This window comes from Drosophila hydei, unplaced genomic scaffold (assembly GCF_003285905.1).
Source record: "Drosophila hydei strain 15085-1641.00,03,60 unplaced genomic scaffold, DhydRS2 tig00008137-arrow-arrow-pilon, whole genome shotgun sequence".
Lineage (NCBI taxonomy): Eukaryota > Metazoa > Arthropoda > Insecta > Diptera > Drosophilidae > Drosophila > Drosophila hydei.
In genome coordinates, this window is record NW_022045845.1 from 779871 (window position 1) to 801312 (window position 21442).

Genomic DNA, 21442 nt, shown 5'->3' on the forward strand with positions numbered 1-21442 from the left:
GATAATGTCGCAGTTTACAGAGATAAGGGCAATGACATCGTAACGAATCAAATGAATAGCTGAACCCGCAAGATCACAGGTTTTTACCCTCAATAAAGTTTAAGAAATTTATATGAGGTAATGTTATATGATAATGAATATTTATAAAATATGCAGATCGTTAAAATACGAGCCATAAGCTCGCTTTAAGATATTAAGATTAACAATTAAAGAGTTAAATATTGCTCAGCATATCAGACTCGTCAGGTTCAATGTATATTTACAAAGATATAGACATTAGGTTGAGTCAATTTTCGTTAAACAATATACTTTTTAGTAAATCAAACGACGCTTCGATTATTATGTTAATTTATTTTCTATTTGTTGCTTTATATTTTGCATAAAAAAACAATAAAACGAAGCCATTGCTGGTGATATAAAAAATATCTATGCGTCAATGGGCTGCCGACCGCTGTGTCCTATCAGTGAAGTCTACGAAAATGAGGTGAGCTCTGCAATTAACATTTGGCCGTGATAAGCTTTAACCCAGTTGGTGAAACCTCAGCGACACCAAAACTCTGTTGAGTGCATTGCTATGCGACATTTATGGCAAGCAGGAGCAGCAGGCACGACGTCTGCGTCGCTATCGTCGCTACCACAAGAGTCAGGAGAGGCACAGCCCGAAGGAGCCACGCTTTAGTCGACGATCAATCAAGAGGGAGCCTGCAGCCAAAATGGCTAGCAGCTTGGCGGGCAACCAAAGGGTTCTGGAGACACTGAACGTGCGCCAGCTGATCGACGTCTGCGCCATGCTGAAAGTGGAATTACTGATGATGAGCTACCTGCTGGAACGAGTGCTGGTTGCGCGCGATCGTCTGCAGCGCCATCAAGAGGTGCTGTGCGAATTCGTTACCGCCATACTGGTTGTGGAGACTCGTAAGTAGCAAACCCTGGTTTCGTGCAGTGTAAACAGCTGTCCGACTGCGGCTGCGGTTCGCTGCAGTGCGCATGACCGACAGCTGGTCTTCTGGCCTCCGGGTAAGCAGTGTGCTTCCAAAGCCAACCCAAGTTAGTCAAGTGCGGAACTCTCAGCTGTGTGCGTCGTTAGTGCGGAGAACAGCAAGCAAAGCTGAAGGAAATTCACTATACGCAACGCGCATGTATGTGTTGCATATATATATCCGTATATACACATGTGTATGTGTGTATTCAGTTCATTGAATGAATGTTGTTGCGCGCCTGTGTCCGTGTGTGTGTGTGTGTGTGTCCGTGTAGTGGGCAGGTAAACCTACGCATGTGGGTGCGTGTGTGTATGTGTCCACGTTGGGGGTTGATGACGACACAATGTCAAGCGAGTGAACATGAAAACAACTCAGTGGCGGGCGCTTAGAGACTGTCTGACGTGCAGAACACACACACACACACACACATACACACACACAGACACACTTACTACGTGTAGCTTCCAATGCGTTTCTTTATGTAAATATGTATCTGAATGTGCTGGCACGTGTATATGTCGCTGCTGCTGCTGCTGGTGCTGCTTCTGCTGCTTGGCCTCCGCAAGTATTTTGCCACTTTTATCTATGTTTTTATATCTGTGCTTTGCCTCGGTCGCCTGTCAGTTATTGTTGGCGTCGTCATTGTGTGGGCTCGTTCTATGTGTGGCTGCTGAACATTACCCTTGATATTCGTCCACCACGTAGAACTTGGTTACATCGACCGACGTCGACGGCAGCACAGTCACAGCGGCAGCAACTAACGAAAGCACGCACACGTGCAAAGTAGTTACTTTTTTTATATTTAAATGTATTATGTTATCTTTTTTTTCATTTCGAGCTTATGAATCGTGGAAAAGCACAATTAATTGCATACAAATTAAATACTATTTTCAATGTCAATAGTTGTGTGTGTGCATGTACTGGTGTTAATTCTTAATTGAATAAGGCCATAATATTATCGATCGGCCGGAAAAATGCAATTAAATGCAATTGCTGGAAGCATTTTATGCAGCGCCTAAAACTATGCAACACAAAAGTTCGTTTTTATCGAGCTGACTTCCGTTTTGCGGTCGAGGGCAGCGCGCCTTTTCAGCGGCCCATTTCCTAAAGCATTATTGGAATTGTATTGCCGACTATTGATATTGTTTGTTATTCACACGCACACACACTCATACACACATAGAGACAACCACTCACAAATACATTGTGAGGGGGTGTGTTGTTCTGCATGGCCTATCGCTTTTAAAGCGTATCCGATTTCTTCTGATTCACATCATACACACACACACACACAGACACACGCAAATACACACACAAACCCACGTGTTCGTGCTGAAGTCGATTAATAAAGTTCAGTTACAATTTGGCAAAACAATAAATTTATTGAGCCATTGCATAACAGCGAAGATATGAAACAAAATAGAATTAAGCATTGCAAATTGCTAAATGTTAAATTTATTTATCAAATTCATCACAAAATCAAATGAAATTTCACCTTGAAAAATCATGCTCTTGGAACACAACTTGCTGGGGTTACGCCAAAGCTCAATTCACTCTGAACTTTAACTATTTGAGTATTAAAGAGAATTTGTAAAGGTAAGCTGAAATGTCAGTTAAAGTTTTGCAGATTGCTCTGTTTTTTTGTTGTTGCCATGGCTAGCAATTTGACTTGGGCAGCACTCAAAAGTGGGTCAAGACGCCAGTTAGCAAATGAAAAAAAGAGGATCGATGAACGACAGTGCAAAAGTCACACAATAGCGCGGCAACTGCGACGTCGTCTTCTTACCTAATCCAAATCCATGGGCCAACAATAAAACTAGTTCAGCTTTAGTTGCTGTCAAGGTTCTGACTTGGCTCTCAGTGCGTGCTGACAGTGCTACGAATGCTAACAACTTTTGGAAACACACACATATATATATATAAACATTTTTCAATGCTGTTGTGGGTGTGTGTGTGTCTGCGTGTGTGTTACATAACGTTAATAAGAGCATGTCATTTACATACATATATATAGTTAGAGAATGTAGTAAACCGCTCTATTTATTCCATGCATATATCATTGTCTATATATATATTGTGTAAACAATACTAATAATAGGCCACGAAAACAACAACTACAACAACATACAGCAGATACGTACAACGCAAAAATGTAAAAATAAAACTAAGTAAATTGCGAACTCATCACAACAACAACAACTACAACAACAAACAAACAACAGCTATAAACATCAACAACAACAAGAACAGCAGCAGCGACAACAGAAGCTTCGGCTTTAATGAGGCGCCGCTAAAAGCCGTCGTAGAAATCGTAGCATAACAAGCAGCGCACGTTTACTTAACATGGGTAAATATGCCAACCGTATGAACAGCCTGTCAATTGAAATACTTTAATGCTATATACTAATGTACATGTGACATTTATGTGACCTATTTGTTAATTAATGTGCTCCCCACCTTTTTAGCGCGCCTTGAAGCAATCAAAGCAATTGTTGAGCATTTGCTTAGCTGCGTTCACTTTATGTGTGTTCAGAATTGATCTAATTGTTATAATTGTAAATTTATTGCTCTCTCTCTCTCTCTTTTCCTCTCTCTTTATGTCTATTTTTGAAATATCTCTCTCTCTCTCTCTGTATCTTTCTTTGACTCTCTAACGTAACTGAAACAACATTTGCGTATTTAACAATTACCAACAAAAAGGTAAATTCTTCAATGAAATATTTATGCAACACCATCAACTTTGCATACATTTCATTCCAAATTTCAACTGGCGTTCATCAACTACCTCATATACATACACAGCCACACACACATATATATACATATATATATACATCTACACAGAGCCTGGCATTAGTCACGCATAACGCGCACAGTTCTAATTTTGGGCCCGTTTGTAATTAACATTTGCATTTTTCACATGAATATGCCAAAGCGAGAGAGAAGCTGCCTCTCGCATTCATTTACATTATATTCATTACTGTTATGGACGTTTACAAATACCTCTTTCGCCACTTTAATCCCCCCAAGCCAGCCGTTTAATTACAATTTGTGCTCAGTCGCCATTTGATTCTGTTTTTAGATAATTTCTCATGACGTCTCCCGCCATTGGCAGATTTCAAATACATGTCGAACGCATGCTATACCTACAAACACACTCACACCCACACCCACATACACAACTGTTGCATGCTGCTGTGTTGTTCCTGTTGTTGTTACTTTTAATTCTTTGTTGTTGTTACTTTTTTCTTTTCTGTTAATTTATCTTACTATAATCTAACTTTAGCTTATAATGGGTTTTTTTTGCTTACCCTTCAAAGTGTGTGTGTTTGTGTGTGTGTGTTAAAATTTTCCATTTTTAGCGTCATTAAATTGTAATTGCGTCTCAGCTGCCAATTTTCAACCCTTCTCAAATGCGCTTTACAGCACCCACGAGTCCTTTTACACAGGTTGGCGAGGATTACATTAGCAGTAGTTGGGGCTTAAAGTTAGTTTACAGCCAAGTTAAGAATAAACATTTTATAGCTTGAACTTGAATTTATTTAATCAAATGGCTTAAATATGCTGCCTCATTGTAATGGCAGACAATATAGTTAGTCTAATTGATTATGGGTTTGTTTTTATGCATTCAATGAGATGACTTCAAAGTTCATGACAGGCTATAAATACTTATTTGTATAGTTCGATAAAGAGAAATTATAAAATTGATTTCCTTCAGGACTTGAACCAATTTGAAATTTAAGTTTTCGTTATCTATTCAAAAATGAATTTTGTATATGTCCGTTTTGAAAGCCATGTCACAGTTTATGCAAATACTATTATTATTTGTCTAAATACTATTATTATATATAATATATATTATTCAATTATTATATAAGAATATATATCATATATTTTTCTGAACTGATTTGATCTTTGTCGTGCTGTCTTCTAAAGTTCTAAAATAGTAAAACGCATATCTATCTGACAATCACTTATATCAGTTGATTATATATTTTCCAATTAATGTGTTTTAATTTTTTTTCCTTTGAAATATCACTTGCAAATTGCTCATTTATATGTGCAAGTGTTCCAGGTCCCTATAAAGAGTTGAGACGGTACATAACATACTCTGCCTCTCTCTATCTCTATATATATATTAAAACCTAGTCTTAGAATTTAACTTAGCATAGGTATATTCTTCTTTATCTGTAATTGTTTCCCCTGTATCAGATTTATACATACAGCTTGTAGAGCAATTCAACGCCTTATTTTAGGCAGCTTTGTTCTCTCTCTTTGTCCTCTATTGCAGCTCATCTCATTCAGTCTATATGTCTGCTATATGCATCAGTTGTAAATAAAGCTTTTGTTAGAATTGACTTTCAAAGTCCATATGTTGTGGTTAATCTTTTAATCTTAGAAGATGCTCAATTCTTCTTATGTAAATTGCGGCTGTCTGTTGTTATTTTAAACAACATTGTTCGTCCTTGTGCATCTACCAGTTGCCTGTCAAGTGCAGGAGTGGAGAGGGAGAAGGCTTTGCCCATCAATTTTTTAAATCTAATCAAAATGAAATCTATAAAAAGCTCAACCTGCCAGATACAGCCTTTATCACAATGTACGCGTTATTACCTTGTGGATCTGCCTTAGTTGCTTCGTCCTTTTTCCCAGATTGCTTCGTGCCTTGCACACAAAACACCAGCAATAAAAATAAAAGTGAGAAAACGGAATGATTTTTGTGCAATTTCTCGCATTTTTATATGCAAAACGCGCAAACAGAACCTGGTTGTGTAAGTCCAAAAGACCGAGGGTCAAAGCAAGGAAAACTTGTCGAACAAACGGTTCAGATAATTGTGAAGCTTATTGAAATTGACAGGCAGCAACTTGATCGAAAGGCCTGGAAGGTTAAGTGTTACCAAACAGCCAATCAAATGAACCATCAAATGATAAATGCTCTACGAAATTGTGTTTCATATAATCAGAGTTATGCAACAGACGCGCAGTGCAATAGATAAGAGGGGAGTGCACGTGATAGAGAGCTTTTCAAATATCAGCGGAAAACTAAAAAGCCAACGCACGCTGGGGTGCTATTACGAAATGGAGTCGGTTGCACAAACACTCAAAACCAGGACAACAATGGCAACCACTTGAATGCTGCAACGTGCCTCATGCATATACACACACACATGTGTGTAAGTGTGTGTTAGTGAGGAGCTGCGGGTTTCATCGACATTTCAAGCTTTTGTCTCTGCGAGTCAAATCGCACTGGCAACGATATAAGCACTGAGCTTCAATGGGTTAATGAACCAAATAGCGTTTCATTTATTATATAACATCTACGCTTGGCCCATTCCCATTCCCTTTCTGTCTGTCTCTCTGTCTGCCTGACTGGCCAGGCAACTGATTGAAGCTGCCTTAATTGACGGCAATTGCATAGGACGTGCTGGCGCATTGACGAAAAAGGAAGACAATCACAGACTCTACTGGGGGAAGCAGGAGAAGTGGGAATTACATAGTTAAGTGCCATTGCTGCAGACTAACTGACGCTGCCCAAGCATCGCGGCATTCCCCAAGGATAACTGCTTGTGTGTGCCCCACAGCAACTGGCACTGGCACTGTCAGTGCTGCGATTGCGACGAGAGCTGGCTGCGACCGAGTTTCTTTTTATATATCCAAGTGCATAAGCCAAATGTGCGCTTGGCTCATTAGACCAAAACTCTTGGCTTGCTTTTTTTTCACTTCACTTGCCAAATATAAACACACACACACTCATGTATATATATATATATATACGCACGTGATGCTGCTTAAAGTTCAGCTTTTGGTCAAGGCCTATTCAAGCGCTAGTTCAAACTGCCTGGCACAGCCTTGACACACACACACAGACACACATCCTTTTTGCCTCCTTTCGCTTTGTAGTGCATTTAAAATAATTACGCGCAGCTATTTTTTAGCCATTGTTATATAAATCATACTTACCAGCGAGCATATGCGAGAATCCTCTATGCAGAGTTGCTAAGCGCGTGTGCTGGGCTATAGAGAGCCGGGGCATAAAAATGTTTTATGGGCCGCACTTAATTTGTGTGAGGCCCATTACATAAGTGTTTGCGCAATTAGTAATTCATTAGTCATTTGCCAGTTGTTTGCTTATCATTAAAGGCCAACAAATAACGCTCGGCCCGCTCCCATGAATCACACTTCAGAGACTTCTTGTAAACAACAATGTATTTATTTCGTTGTTTTCATTAGTTTTGCACTCATTTATGCAAACAGACGAAATTGGAACTCTTTTCATTGCTTGGACTCGGGAGGGCAAATATCTGTAAGCAGCTTATGTAATTCATTTTATGTATATGCGTTCATATATGTACTGAGTACATAAAAATGTGGCCAAAGGAGACTTCACTTCTTGACAGCCTTATTCTGAGCAAGGTGGTTCAACATGTTGTTGGCCACTCTTAGATTTTCAATTAACTTTTCAGAATTCTCTTAAACGTGCTGGAGCTCATTCAATTATTTATCATGACTGAGACCACATTTTTCCTCTCACTTTTTTAATTTTAATATCCAATTAGCTGCCTTAAGAAATTAATTAATATTTCAAATACCCATCTCAGGCCATTCGATGAGTTTTAAATTATGAAAGCCAATTCTTAACGCATGAAAATTAAATTGCTAATTGAATCCTAAGTCACGTCGTTTTGTATAATGACTTTTCTGAAATAAGTACAGAATTATCTATTTATTTTAAGTCTTTTGCTTATGGTCTAAATTAATTTAAATAAGTAAAAGATTTTTAGGACTTATGTGAAGGAATAATCTATCTATTGATCCAGCCAAACGTTTTTCTTTTCGTTTATAAGATGAATCACATAATTTCATCTTATTTATTGTCATTTATAACTTACATTCCCAAAATCTAAATTTATTGGAGAGAGCCATAGAATATGATATATATATAATATATAATATATATAATATATAATATATATATAGTAGATTTGTGCCTACATATATTTTAGCGCATGTATGTAAAGAAGGAACAAACAGTAAACAGCATAGCTGAGATCCTGTTGCAAGTATAACCAAAGCCAAACAAAAAACACAGACAGTTAGGATGTTCTAAATATATATTGCAAAGTTTATTTAGCAATTAGTAAAGTTCCATTGCCATAAAAAAACTTCAGAAATAACATTAAAAACAAATTTCTCATCAACGTAAAAGAAATATCGAAATTGAATAAAGCCAGCAAAGAGATTTTGCAGCTTCAATAGCGGAAAAAGCAAAAACAGCAGAAGCTATATCAAACCCAGATTGCCCCAATCCCTCTTCATATTTTGGCACTTGACGCCTGCTCAGATTGCAAGAATGTGTGTGTATGTACGTTTTTTTTTTGTGGAACAGAAACACAAGCAACGGCAACAGCAACAGCTATATTAACAAAGTGAAGATTTATGCGCTTCGAAGCGCAGATAAAACCAGCTCAAGTGAATCTAGTTTTCATAGCAGAATGTCAGCGTCTCAAATGACCAGGCAGGGCCGAGAGCGAATAACCTAAGTACTTGCCAGCACATGCGACATGTTAAACTGTCAGCAGTCAGTGCACACACTCATCAATACACACACACCCACACACCCACATAGATATGTGTGTATCACATTAATCCACCCGCACACATATGAACATACATATACGAGTAAAAATATCATGGTCAGCTCCACATCAAGAAGATGTAGCAGAGGCAGCAGCCACACACACAGTCCCACACACACACACACGTCTCCCGTTAGAAAGTGGCTTGTGCTGTTTGGCGTATTCATTGTAGCATATTTTATCTCATTGTGGCACATGCAGCTTGACTACAAATTGCATTTGCCATCGCATGTTGTTCGTTGAATGTGGCAAGTCCTTTTATCAATTGCTTTCAGCTTGCATTCAAGTTTTCGCTCATTGTTGACATTTCGTTCTCATTGCCTCAGGGCTTAAATGTTAAAGCTGAACAAGTGTCTAATATATAATATATACATTATGAATATACTTATCTTTTGTTTTTCTTCTTCTTCTCTTTCGCGCGTGCTCTTTAATAATCGAAAACAAACCGTATTTATATTCCGTCCAAAAAATCTTATTAACTATCTTAAAAATATATACTTGGGTAAAGTTTGCATACTGCACGGATATTGTAAGTCAACTCACACGGAAGTAGCCAAAGACAACTAGTTATTAACTATTAACTGTTTACATAACGCTATGATTCTTGTAATTTGCATGCATCTACTGAACATTTGAAATTGACAACTTTTGCAGACGATGCACAGCCTAAAATGCGCTTTAGTCTCTCACCACCGCCACCAAAAGTCAGCCTAACCCCACCCACTAGCACCACAAGCGCCACTAGCACCGCCACTGGCAGCAGCAGCAGCAGCAACAACAACAATAGCAGCGGTCATCGCAAAGCTCTCAGCCGCAACCGCAACAACAACATGCAAAGCACGGCGCCGACCAACGCCAGCACAGATGCTGGCGCGGATGAAGCTCTCTCGGACTACAATCAATGGCTGCATGCTATGAAGCTGGTGGCGCGCTTGCCAGGCGGTACGCCGCCAGAGTTCCGGCGCAAGGTAAATGAGGGTTCTATTGGTCTTTTAGCTATAATATTTACAATCATCTTTGACCCCGCAGCTGTGGTTATCCTTGGCGGATAAGTACCTGAAGTCGAAAAATGTTGATTGGACCCAGCAGCGCGAGAAGTGCTTTTGCGAGGAGTGGCGCGAGGATGATGAGGAGCTGGGCATTCAGATCGTTAAGGTAAAAAGCAAATAGCTTCTATCTGACCAGCTGGAATTTAACAAATTGTTTGCCTCATTAGGATCTGCACCGCACGGGCTCCAATTTATGCACCGGCCCCGCAGGTTCCATCAACCAGGCGAAGCTCAAACGCATCCTGCTCGGGTATGCGCGCTACAACCCTGAAGTAGGCTATTGCCAGGTGAGTGCCACGGACTTTTTTTGTTGTTTTTCAATTATAGACAACAGCCTTCATGTCACCTCAGGGCTTTAACATGCTGGGCGCGTTAATACTGCAGGTGATGGACAAGGAAGAGGAGGAATCCATGAAGGTCATGATATATTTGGTAGAGGGCGTACTGCCCACGGGCTACTTCTATGGCTCAATGGGCGGCCTACAAGCGGACATGGGCGTCTTTCGAGAACTTATGCAAACAAAGCTGCCGCGCTTGGCCAAGCATCTACAGCGCCTGCAGGGACCCATGGAGAATGCCTATGAACCACCACTCACCAACGTCTTTACCATGCAGTGGTTCCTCACCATGTTCTGCACCTGCCTGCCCATGTCCTGTGTGCTGCGTGTCTGGGATCTGGTGCTCATCGAGGGAAGCGATGTGCTGCTACGCACCGCCCTCGTCCTCTGGAGTCTGCTCGAAGAGTGAGTAGTGGTTTCAGTGTGGCGAGCAACAGCTCAGAACTTGTGTTTAGACATTTTGACGTCAGCGTCGGCGTCGGCGTCGGCGTCTGTTTTCTATTGGCCTAAGGGCCAAAAACTATGTCAAGGCTTATGCCAGATGCAAGGTTACTGTCATTTGCCAAAAGTTTTCAGCTGGCCCAAATGCAATTTTCCTGTTTGTCGAAGCGAGTTGTGTGTGCCATAATTTTCGGCTTAAATATCAAACCACAAAAAAACTAAATAAAGTTCAGGCAACAGTGAAAATGTTGTCTATGATTAGAGACAGTAAATTTTTGTGTGAACGAGCGACTTATTTAGATATACTATACATAGCCATATCCACACATTTGTTTATTGCTATGGAAAAGAGTCAAGAAATTATGCACATATTTGTATATAAAAGGCCTATATATTTATTTGTGTCTTAGTCAATATCGGGCCCCCCTATTTTATACGGCATTTGTTTTCATACCTGAACAAATAGAAAATAGGAAATAGGATTCAATAGTTTTGTGGGAATATATGTAACAGACAGAAGGAGGCAGGGCAGACTCCAAAAATTCAATCGAGTCGATCTAGTCATATACGTCTGTCCGTCCCTTAAGCTAAAGACGTGAAATTTTAAATGCAAACACTTTCATACCACACGCAGTAAGCTTATCTTTTTTTTATAACTCATCAACCATTTCCTTATTGTCAATAAAAATCGATTATTTGACTTCCTTTCAAGCCATTCAAGCTATGCTTCAATGTTGTAAATGTTGCAGACTTCAGATTTACTGCGCTTTAGCCAGTACAAGCATCAAGATGTCATAATTCTGCCCTGAAAGCTTATTATGAAAACGCATATAGAACAAAAGTTATTCGAAATTAAGTTCCCATAGTAAATACCATGCTGCAGTCTGCATCCCAAGCACAGCCTGTGCATTTGTTTGCATTGTATACGTAAATGAATCATAGAATGATTGGAAAATCAACACTCGCAGGTTTAGGGTATCTTTTGGTGTAGCAGTCTTGACTAGAGCACTCCTATTTGTTTGTTTTGTTGTATACTCATTGCTGAAGTAAATGTCTACAATGTGCCTCTCTATGTTTTTGCATCCATATTTACTCGTATCTTAATTATTGGAATTGCAAATGGACTACCTCGAATAATTAAAGATAAATTAGAATCCACTTGAAATATATATTATTCAATAATTCCAAAGTCTGAATTACCAAAAATCAACACAACTCGCAAATTAGACAGAAAAATCGATTTTTTAATCTAGTTAAATGTTTCTAGGTCGTGGACATAGACAGCATTCCATCCCATTTTTCCGCAAGAAAATATCTTTTAAAAAGACTTAGGCTTAAACTATATTTACATAGAGTCCAAACTATTGAGATGCAGTCGGAGATGTATCAAACTTGTATTTGTACATAACGAAAATATGTTGATCAGTTTTATACCTTGAGTCAACATTAGCAAATCCTTATTTGATATAAAGATAAATTGTTATAAAACATATTCCACAGATTCTTCTTAATATGTTTATCCATACAAAGATTTCCTGTTAATTAATTCCATTTATTTCTGCTGCTATTGCTCAGACGTGTCCTAAATGCACGCACTGCTGATGACTTCTATGGCAAAATGGGTTCCTTCTCCAATGAGCTGCTGAATGGACATCTCATTGATTCGAATGGCCTCATAGAGAAAGTGGTGCAGCTTGGACCTATAGCCGATATCAAGCAGCTGAGGGACAAACATCTCTACAACATTGCCCCGCTGGGCAGCAAGCAAGGATTGCAGTAAGCTCAAGATTACATATGCCTAGCAAACAGTCCAAGTTCCATTGTTTTGCAGACTTTACTACGACGAGGAAGACACGCAATCCGACGACGAGTCGCGCCTGGCAGTGGCCACTGTGTGGGGCTTGAACTGGGGCAGACGCGGCTCGGTGGGCACCGGAGCTAGTGGAGCAGTCAAGCCGCATGCAGAACAGAAAGATCGCCTGGCACTAGACATATCGTTGCTCAAGAAGCAGTATGATCGTTTGCGCGAGCGCCAGAGGCAGGCCCATGTCATACTTACCTCCGCCTGCTCCACAGCAACTGCAACGCGTCAAACGCCTTCCAGTCAGTTTCCAGTTAATCAATTGCTCCTTGGCCGCTCAGCTATAATCACAAACAAGGGCAAGCGTGTGGGAGCCCCTTTGGGCGCCATTCCGCCCGCACGCAAGCCCTCGCTTCCAGCAGTGCTGCATAGCAAGCCCCCTGTGGCAGGAGAGAGACAACTGCGGCGTGGGGAGACGCTGCTCTGGCGTGACACGGATGCCACACGGCATCGACGTGATAGCCTTACGTGGAAGGAGATCAAAGCCGATCGCGCTGCCTTGTTTCGGGATGGAGGCGAAGCCAACGCGGTCAAGTCACAGAAGCTGCGTTCGCGCTTAGGCAAAAGTGACAGCTCCTCGTACAGTGAGGAGAGCGATGGTGAACAGGAGGCTCAAGCCAAAGATGGCTCCAGCACTGATACCAGCCTGTGTGACGACGACGACCCCAAATCTATTGAGCAGAGCCCCAAGCGCAAGGCGAAGCTGGCGCGGAAACTTAAAGAGAAGCCCCAATTAGCTGTGTCTCGAGATCCCAGCCTCGAGCGCAGGAGACCCAAGTCATGGGCGCCTAGTAGCCATGAAATACCCTTTATGCTAATGGGAACAGACAGCGGCGACGAAAAGGAGCCGGTGTCAAAAGAGGAGGAAGACAGCGCCACGGAATGTGATCGCTTTGACTATTCGCGCAACTTGGATTGGTCGAAGGCAGCAGGTGATCTGGCAACTAGCAAAATAGAGCCCCTAACAGGAGAAACCCTACCAATTACCAGCATTGCGCAACTGTCCCCACTACCTGATGTCAGCTACCTAAGCACAGCCAGCATTAGTGCACTGCCTACACCTAGGCCAGTGTATGTAATGTCTGACACCGAGTCAGTTAATCCCGTGGATATTGCTGATTCGGTACAGAGCGTAGAGGTGGAAAAAGAGAGTGCTCCAAAGAGTTACGATGTGAGTGATGATGGCGTAACCAATCAGTATTTTGAGCGAGTCAATAGTGTAGAGCGTCCGAAGCGACTGGAACTCTCATTCTCCTTAAACGATGAGGATTCGGAAATGTCCTCGCCCAAGGAAGAGCAGCGTGCGTTGGTCGAAGGCCACAGTGCTGAATGTGTCACAAAGAGCATGCCCTTCGAGCTTCAATCTAAAGCTACGGTAGAACTAAAAACGGATAACCCCCCAGTACGCGATGACAACATTCCAGGCGAAAACAAGGACGACTACAAAGAAGTGTTGAGCATGACGATAGAAACCAAGACGGACACGTTACCTATGAGCATCAGTAGTTCCAGCCGTAAACGTCGCGATCCCAGACGCAAGACTCTGACTAGATCCTCGACGATTGAGATCGAAGAACGATTTCAGGCGCTGGAGCGACGGCTCAGTCAGGAGAAACCCAATCGACAATCGGCAAGCGATAAAGCAGAGGGCGCCAAGTACATACCGAGCACTGCGGCACTGGAGGAACGTTACAATACACTGGAAAAGCAGCTCAGTGCTGATAAACAATGTGTACAAAATGTAGATCCTGAAGCCGAATGCTTTGAGAAACCAGAACGCATTCCTTCCACAGCTGACCTTGAAATACGTTTTAATGCCTTGACCAAACAAATGAGTTCCGCTGAATCAAATTCAAAAGCTCCCGTGGAGCTCAGTAATCAAGAGCAGCCCGCGAGCAGCAATTCCAAGGAGGGAAATGATAGCGAGAAAACCAGCAAACTACATAAATTGGATGACTCTCAGACAGAGACAACTAAACCTGCCAGCGACAGCGACACAACTGACACAAAGGGAACAGAAAGCAAACAGAAGTCGGAGACACCGCGTCTTAAAAAATTGCCTTCAACAGCCGAATTGGAAGATCGTTTTAATGCCCTAGAGCGAAGGATAAGCGTACAGAAAAGCAGTCCTACCAAAGCAAAGAAAGAACCGCCTGATGAAGGCATGTCAAATAATAAATCTTCACCTAAAAAAGTGGCAGAGACAACAGCAAAGGTAGTAAATAAGCCCCAAAGCAAGGAGCCAGCTGAAGGAGCTAAGCAAACACAAAAAGAGACATCCAAGGCAGATGCTCCCAAACAGGCTGAACACAGAAATCCAGAAGCCTCGGATAAGAAAGTTGAGCAGTTGGACGGCAAAGCTGAAACTTCAAGTAACGAAAAAGTCCAAAGCGAAGAGAAAGAACTTGAGAAGAGTAAAGAATCATTGAATACCGAGGACATGAAAGTTGAGGTGATTAAGCGGAAGTCTCCGCCATCCACAGAAGAGTTGGAGAAACGTTTCAATGCCTTGGAAAAGCAGCTCAGTACCTCCAAAGGAGATTCAAATGAAGAAGTTGAAAGCGACAGAGCTTCAAATATAAATGAAGCAGCGCCACAAGAAGAAACACAGCTGAAGCAAGCAGAGAATGTCAAAGAAACTAAAGAGAATGAGACTCAAAAGTCGATAAAGGCCTTTGATGAGAAAGTTAAAGCAATAAGTGCATCGTTGACTATGGATGAGAAGCCAAACGAAGTATCGGAAGCCACTCTGGAGAAACGGAAGGCTTTTGAGGCCACATGCTCAGCAGCTAACAAGCTCTTGGAAACTGAACAACAGCGTTTAGCAAGTGAAACTAATGCAGCTACTCAAAACACTGTCAAATCAGAACTGAAGTCAGATCCTAAAGCTAAGCAGACAGAGAAAGCACAGCCTACGGAGCATATTAAAAGACGAGCCTCCGAGCCTCCGTCTATGGAAGATCTGGATAAGCGCTATGAAAGGCTGAAGCGTCGCATGAGCAGTAAGAATCATTTAACCACACAAAACGAAACAGTGAACGAGGCACTGGAGCGCATTGAGCAGGAAGTAATGGCCGAATTAGGCGACTCAGACGAAGATGCAAAACCAATCAAAAAGCAACCACCCACAACCGAGGACTTGGAGAGTCGATACGAGGCGTTACATGCACAGGATAAAAAGGAAACTGAAACTAAATCGAAGCCTACGCTTAAGTCACCTCCTCGCCGTGTCGACGTAGCCATCGAAGCGCACATTCCTGAACCTCCACCGCCACCACCACCTGAGCACAGAATCATCATCAATCCTGGGCAGCATCAGCAACGCGCTCTCATTGAAGAACTGCAGAGCAAAATAAAGGCGCAGTCACCCGGAGAGGAGAATTTAAAGCCAAGCGAAATAAATCCTCAGCGAAGGCGTCAACAAGAACAACGACAGCTGCAACAGCGACCCACAACAATGGGCGATGAGACATCGGAAGCACCTGCAAACACCGCTTACTACAGATCGGGAAATTACGAACCCTGGCAATCGCAGCGAATGGTTCGTCGTTTCTCCGATTTGCCATCACGAGCCGATCTGGAAAATCGTTTACAATTCCTGGAAAAGAAATTGTACAAGAAATTCTACAAGCAGCGCTGTGCAAGTGATTCCGAAGTTGCATCGAGGATGCTTAGCTATGATGACAAGCCGAGCACCTCGCACCAAGCGGAAGCTCAGCTAGAACAGCGTGTTCTTGCCCTAGAGAAGCAGCTGAGCGAAAACAGTCTCAAACTACTCGAAGCTATCCGTGAAAAGGAAAAGCAGCAGGAAAAAGTGGTTCACAATGCTGACGATCTCTGCTCTCCACAGCGACTAAGCAGTGACATGGAATTCGGCAAGGAGCTGGTGCGATATACACAGAACATCACTGACGTCGAGGAGTCGGATAAGCCGATTAACATAAGCATCAATATCAAAATGCTGCTCAACAAAGAAAACGAACAGAAAAAGCCGCCAGCAGAGTCCAACACAGATGATTTGAGGCGACGATTGGAACAACTGGAACAACAGCTAAGCGAAGCGCGTGCTAGAAATGGAGCACTAATCCCTGACTCCGAGGTAAACACCGAAGATGTTCAGCTGCCGTCGACCGAACAAGCCGAGGAAAACGAGACATGTAAAAAGCAGGAAAAAGATAGCCACAACCGAAGCGTCAAGTGTGACGAGGCCGAAAAGTTGGAGGACGCTCCTGTGCCATCGATGGGTAGTACTGAGCCAGAGACGGTAAAGGAGACCAAAACCTTGCAAAACGAAGAAAAAGCTCAAATTAGTAATAAACAATCAGAGTTGGCAGATGCCACGAATGAAGAACAAAATGCTGATGCCAAAGCTCCCAAGGAAGAAAATGAAAACAAACTCGAAAAGGAATCTTCTCCATCGACCGAGCAGACGAAAATTCCTGACACGCCTCCTAAAGCTGAACCTTTGAAACCAGATGGTGAGAAACCAGATGCCATTGAGCAGAACTCAACTCCAGGAGAGGGATCTACCAAAGATACCGCAGCAAATATAGTTATCAATCCAAGTGATATTGGTCCCGTCGATGCTAATAACAAGACTGTGGTACTTCTAATGGATAACGAGCCAAAAGCATTGAAGGTTCGTCGTCTGACCAGAGCCAATACTGAAGAGCTTGAGGGTCTATTCCAAGCACTTGAGAAACAACTGAACGATCGCAATCTCATTAAGTCTAAAGATGGAAAATTGGTTCGAGCAGACAGCAAACCATCTGCTGAACAAGTCGAGCAGGCACAAGCCATATCTGACCTGACCAAAGAAATTGAAGACTTCACGAGTGGAAAGCCAGAACTGGAAGAGACAGAGCAGAAAGCAGAAAAAGAAAAACCTGTTGAAGAAGATCCCAACTATGATTGGGGACCTAATCCAGTTAAGCATCACCTGAAACGCAAAACTGTCTATCTGCCATCCACCAAAGAGCTAGAGGCTCGTTTTCGCTCCCTGGAGCGTCAAATTAAACTACTCGAAGATGTTGAGAAAATTGACGTAGAGCAGAGACTATGTGAAATCGAGCGCAAGATCAAGCTGCAGTACTCGTTGTCCCACGAGAAAGACCTTAACAAGTACATAGAACTGTGCGAAGGCAAAGGCTTAGATGATGATGACGATGTGCCTGTGGCAGAAGACACTTCTCCAGTCCGCGATCGGTCCCGCAGTCCATCACGCAAACAGACTTCGAGGTCACCATATACTTCACCGGTTTCCAAGCTAGGTAGCAAGTCGCCATATGTTTCGCCTTCACGTAAAGACAGGAGCACCACGAAGTCACCTTATACGTCACCCACTCGCCAATGCAAGAAGACGCAGCAAACATCACCAGCGCGCGCTGGCAGCAAGAAAAGTCCCTACACTTCGCCGGCTCGCCGTCAGCCGCACAAAGACGATTTGCCCATCTCTGACGACTTAGAATACAAATATCGCGTACTTGATTTGGTGCGTTCCAAGTCCAAAGACAATCTCTCTAAGCGTAAGAATGACCCCAATAAAAAGCCACCTATCCATCCGCTTGAAATGCTGCTCGATCCAAGTCCTGACGACAGTGAAATACCGACTACGGGTGAGCTGGAGCATCGCATACGACTGCTGGATGAAAAATTGAAGTCCCCTGTGCGACACAAGTCACGTTCGCGTTCACCCACCATCGAGGATATTAAACGAAAGAAAATGTTAGATGATCAGCTGCCCAAGACCCCGGTACACAGCCTGGAACGCTTGGTCTACTCGCCCAGCAAGCCCGAGCCACCCACTGCCGAAGAGCTAGATAAGCGTATACTGGCGTTGGAAAAGGAGCAGCGCTTTGATTTCAAGACCCAAAAAGACTACAAGGAATTCAATCAAAAACTCAAGGACGTAGTCTCTCCATCGCTGTCCTATGAGGAATTCAAGCTGGCAAAGTCGCGCGAGCAAAGTCCCCGACGACAAGCCCCCACAACGCCGAAGTCAGCAATGCGGCGTGAGGAGATTAATGAGGAGTATCGCGACTATCGCCGTGAGGAGACGACTCCATATCGCCCCACCAGCCCCAAGGTCATACGATTCCGCGATGAGGACGAGGACTTTTACGAGGACTCGTGGCGACCCAAGTCACGGCAGAGCCACGGTCAGGGCCCAGCCAGCGAACGAATGGTGGGCACAACTGATGTTTTAAGCTTTATGGAGGAGAATTCTAAAATTCTTCAACGTATTCTTAAGAAGACTCTTGCAGATCAGCCGTCAGCATCAACTACATCTAGTCGCAGCTATAGCAACAGCGCAGCGGCCGCAGCAACAGCTTCTGAGGGTGTCGACGCTCTAGGCAGTCGCCTAATGAGGGTAAGTGCTTCATGGTTTTGTAAAGCTCAAAGAACTTATCTTACTTTATCGTTTACCCAAGGAAACATCGCCCATCACTCGCACGGGAACACACACTGGCGTGCCGCTGCGCACTGGAGACAACATTAATGATCGCCTGAGCTCAATTAAGAACAGCATCAAGTCCATCGACAGCTTGTGCGAGGAGAAGTCTTATCAGAAGGAGAAATGCCAGCGGTATATCGATTCCCTGTTCTCAGACTCAATGCACTTTGCCAGCAAGAAGAGCTCGGCCGAGGACTTGACGCACAGTCGAAGCGAAAGTCGAGGACGTGGCACGCAGCGCTGCAGCGACTCCACACCAACAATACGAATTAGCTCCGAACATCGCTCGCTGGGCTCCGTGGAGTCGTTACGCACGGGCAGCCCGCTGCGTGCTGCCAGTCCGCCACATCATCGATCGCACAGGGATGTTAGCAGGGAGGTGTCGCCGCGCCGCCGTCGAGAGGCGGAAGAGCTAGAGGAGCGTGAGAATAGTAGGGTAAGACGTGATAATATGTTGCCAAATTATTTAGTTGATAATCGTAGCGAACTAAGTAGCTCCAGTAGTTTAACTAAGTTTCACAAAGTAGATAGACAACTAGAAGAAACGTGCGCCAAGTACGCGGATGACAGACGCTCAGCCTGCAAGTCCCCGTTGAGCTCGCCGTACGAGTCCCGAACCACAGGCACACGTTACAACACAACAACAGTGAATCCAAGCGTCGACAACAGTTTCCCTAGGCCCATATCGCCCTATCGACAGCCCTATGACCCGAACAGGCCCACACGTTCCAACACGCCCGTCTATCAGCCAGCCAAGCTGGAGATCCGCCACACCACCGTCACCTCGACCTTCTACGATCGCTTTCTCACCGAGAAGCAGATTGAGAAGCAAACGCTGCCGCGTCCGCCCAGCCGTTCGCCCGTTCTCTCGCCATCTGCAGCGACCAAAAGCTATAGCGATCTACCCAGCAGTCTGACTGCCCACAAATACAGCCACGAGCCCATGCTGGATGTGGCCACCACAAGCTCGAGCAGCTATTCACCCATGTCCCGCAGCTACGCGGGCAGCAGCGGCAACTACTCATATCTCACCCCACACACAGCTTCGAGCGATAAGCTTTCCAGCTCCACTCCAGTTGGCAGTGCATCAGATCTGCGAGTGCGTAACAGCTCTGAGAGCATTCCCACTGCCACTACCACAAGTACAGGCACAGCCATTCCATATGCAAGCGTGCTCGGTTCGAGCTCAGTAGCAGCAAGCACTCAGGCTTCCACAGCATCTGCATTCGTGCCATACAATTTCACTAGCTCATTTAGCAGTCGCCTGAGTGATCCAGTGAGCACCTCTGGCACGTCCAGTCTGAGCTCATATTCCACTGGCGTCTACAATCCCATGATGTCATTCACATTGCGCGAACCTATGATAAGCTTGCCTGGCACCTCGCCGGGTCAGTATCAATTCAAGAGTGGGTTCAGCTCGTCTCTGGCAAAGAGCGAGCCCGACAAGCCATAGATTCTATGATTCCCTAGGCAGTCATTTCTGAACCACGAAACATTCTCAGCACTTGCTCAAACTTTAACTACTTTAAGCTAACAAATTACTCGTTGCAATTATATAAACAAGGAAAAGGAAAACCCTCACTGCACACACATATGAGATATAAACATAAATAGGAAACCTTACACGTTTATCTACAAATATAATCTATATTAAATATACCAAACAGAATCTTAAGAAGAACTCTTTGCACCAAAAAAAGGAAAAATGAAAATACATTTTGGCTTCTTGCTAATAGCTAATTACCTCAACTGCATTCATGGCACCAATCAACGTAACTGATCATAGAAATAGCAAATAAATTCCCATTTTATATACATATATATAAATATATATATATATATATATACCTTACTATATACATATAAATATAACTAAAAAAAACTTTTAAAAAGAATTCTCTATCGAGCACTGCATCAACTCAATTATAATGTATATCTTTAAAAAAATTTCAATTTCAATTTCAATTTCAATTTCGATTTCGTATTATGAAACTAAAGAAAAACAGATAATTATGAAATGGGTTAGTTGAGCTGTTCTGCGTGGAACGACAGACAAAAGGTGTTGAAAATAGTTGAAATATATATATAAACGGTATATACAAATGTTTAATAATATTGCAATATATGTATACACATATATACATAAATATATATATGTTTATATATATATATATATTAATGCATACTAATTGCAGTTCGAGAATTTGAATTTTCCAAAATCGAGCTCAAATACGGACAAGAAAAAAAATGGCTTCAAGAGTTATTACAACATCAAGCTGAGAAACAAAAAGTTAATCAAAACGATTAGAAAAATTTTATGAAAGCCCGACTTCAATCGGCCAGATATATATGCTGAATGTTCTCAAAAATATTATATGTTAAATGCAATTGTTAAAAAATCGAGCAAGACACATACATATACTTAAGTAGGCAAGAAATTTGACAGGCTTCAGTTCAATTCATGGAACAACAAAATGTTTATATTAATAATGTTATCTTTTGGTTTTGTACGTGCTTATTCAGTGTTGTTGAAACTTTTTATAATATTCATTTTGTTAATGTTAAAAATTTGTCAAAATATTGAATATACAAAACGAAATATTTTTGTTACAAAACGTTTTGATTTCACTAGAGCAAAAGCAACCAATAAATATGTTAAAGTGCATTTAATGCAAATACCCATTG

General features: G+C 42.6%; 1 protein-coding gene across 7 annotated transcripts; it reads left to right on the forward strand.

Annotated features, from left to right (window-relative positions):
* The first annotated feature begins 277 nt into the window (after positions 1–277).
* LOC111601803 (titin) lies at positions 278–21266 on the forward strand. Of its 7 annotated transcripts, none has more exons than XM_023318585.2 (11): positions 278–484; positions 545–915; positions 9269–9582; positions 9644–9769; positions 9831–9950; positions 10015–10406; positions 12018–12218; positions 12274–18487; positions 18557–18673; positions 18735–19193; positions 20953–21265. In XM_023318585.2, the coding sequence occupies exons 1-11, from the start codon at positions 429–431 to the stop codon at positions 21076–21078; spliced, it is 8496 nt and encodes a 2831-aa protein (XP_023174353.2). In that variant the 5' UTR covers positions 278–428; the 3' UTR covers positions 21079–21265. The 7 variants fall into 7 exon arrangements, with proteins under 7 accessions (XP_023174353.2, XP_023174359.2, XP_023174352.2 ...); XM_023318591.2 differs by lacking the exon at positions 20953–21265 and adding an exon at positions 19954–20332 and having other exon boundaries at positions 18735–19899; XM_023318584.2 differs by having other exon boundaries at positions 12274–18673; positions 20953–21266.
* Positions 21267–21442: the final 176 nt, after the last annotated feature.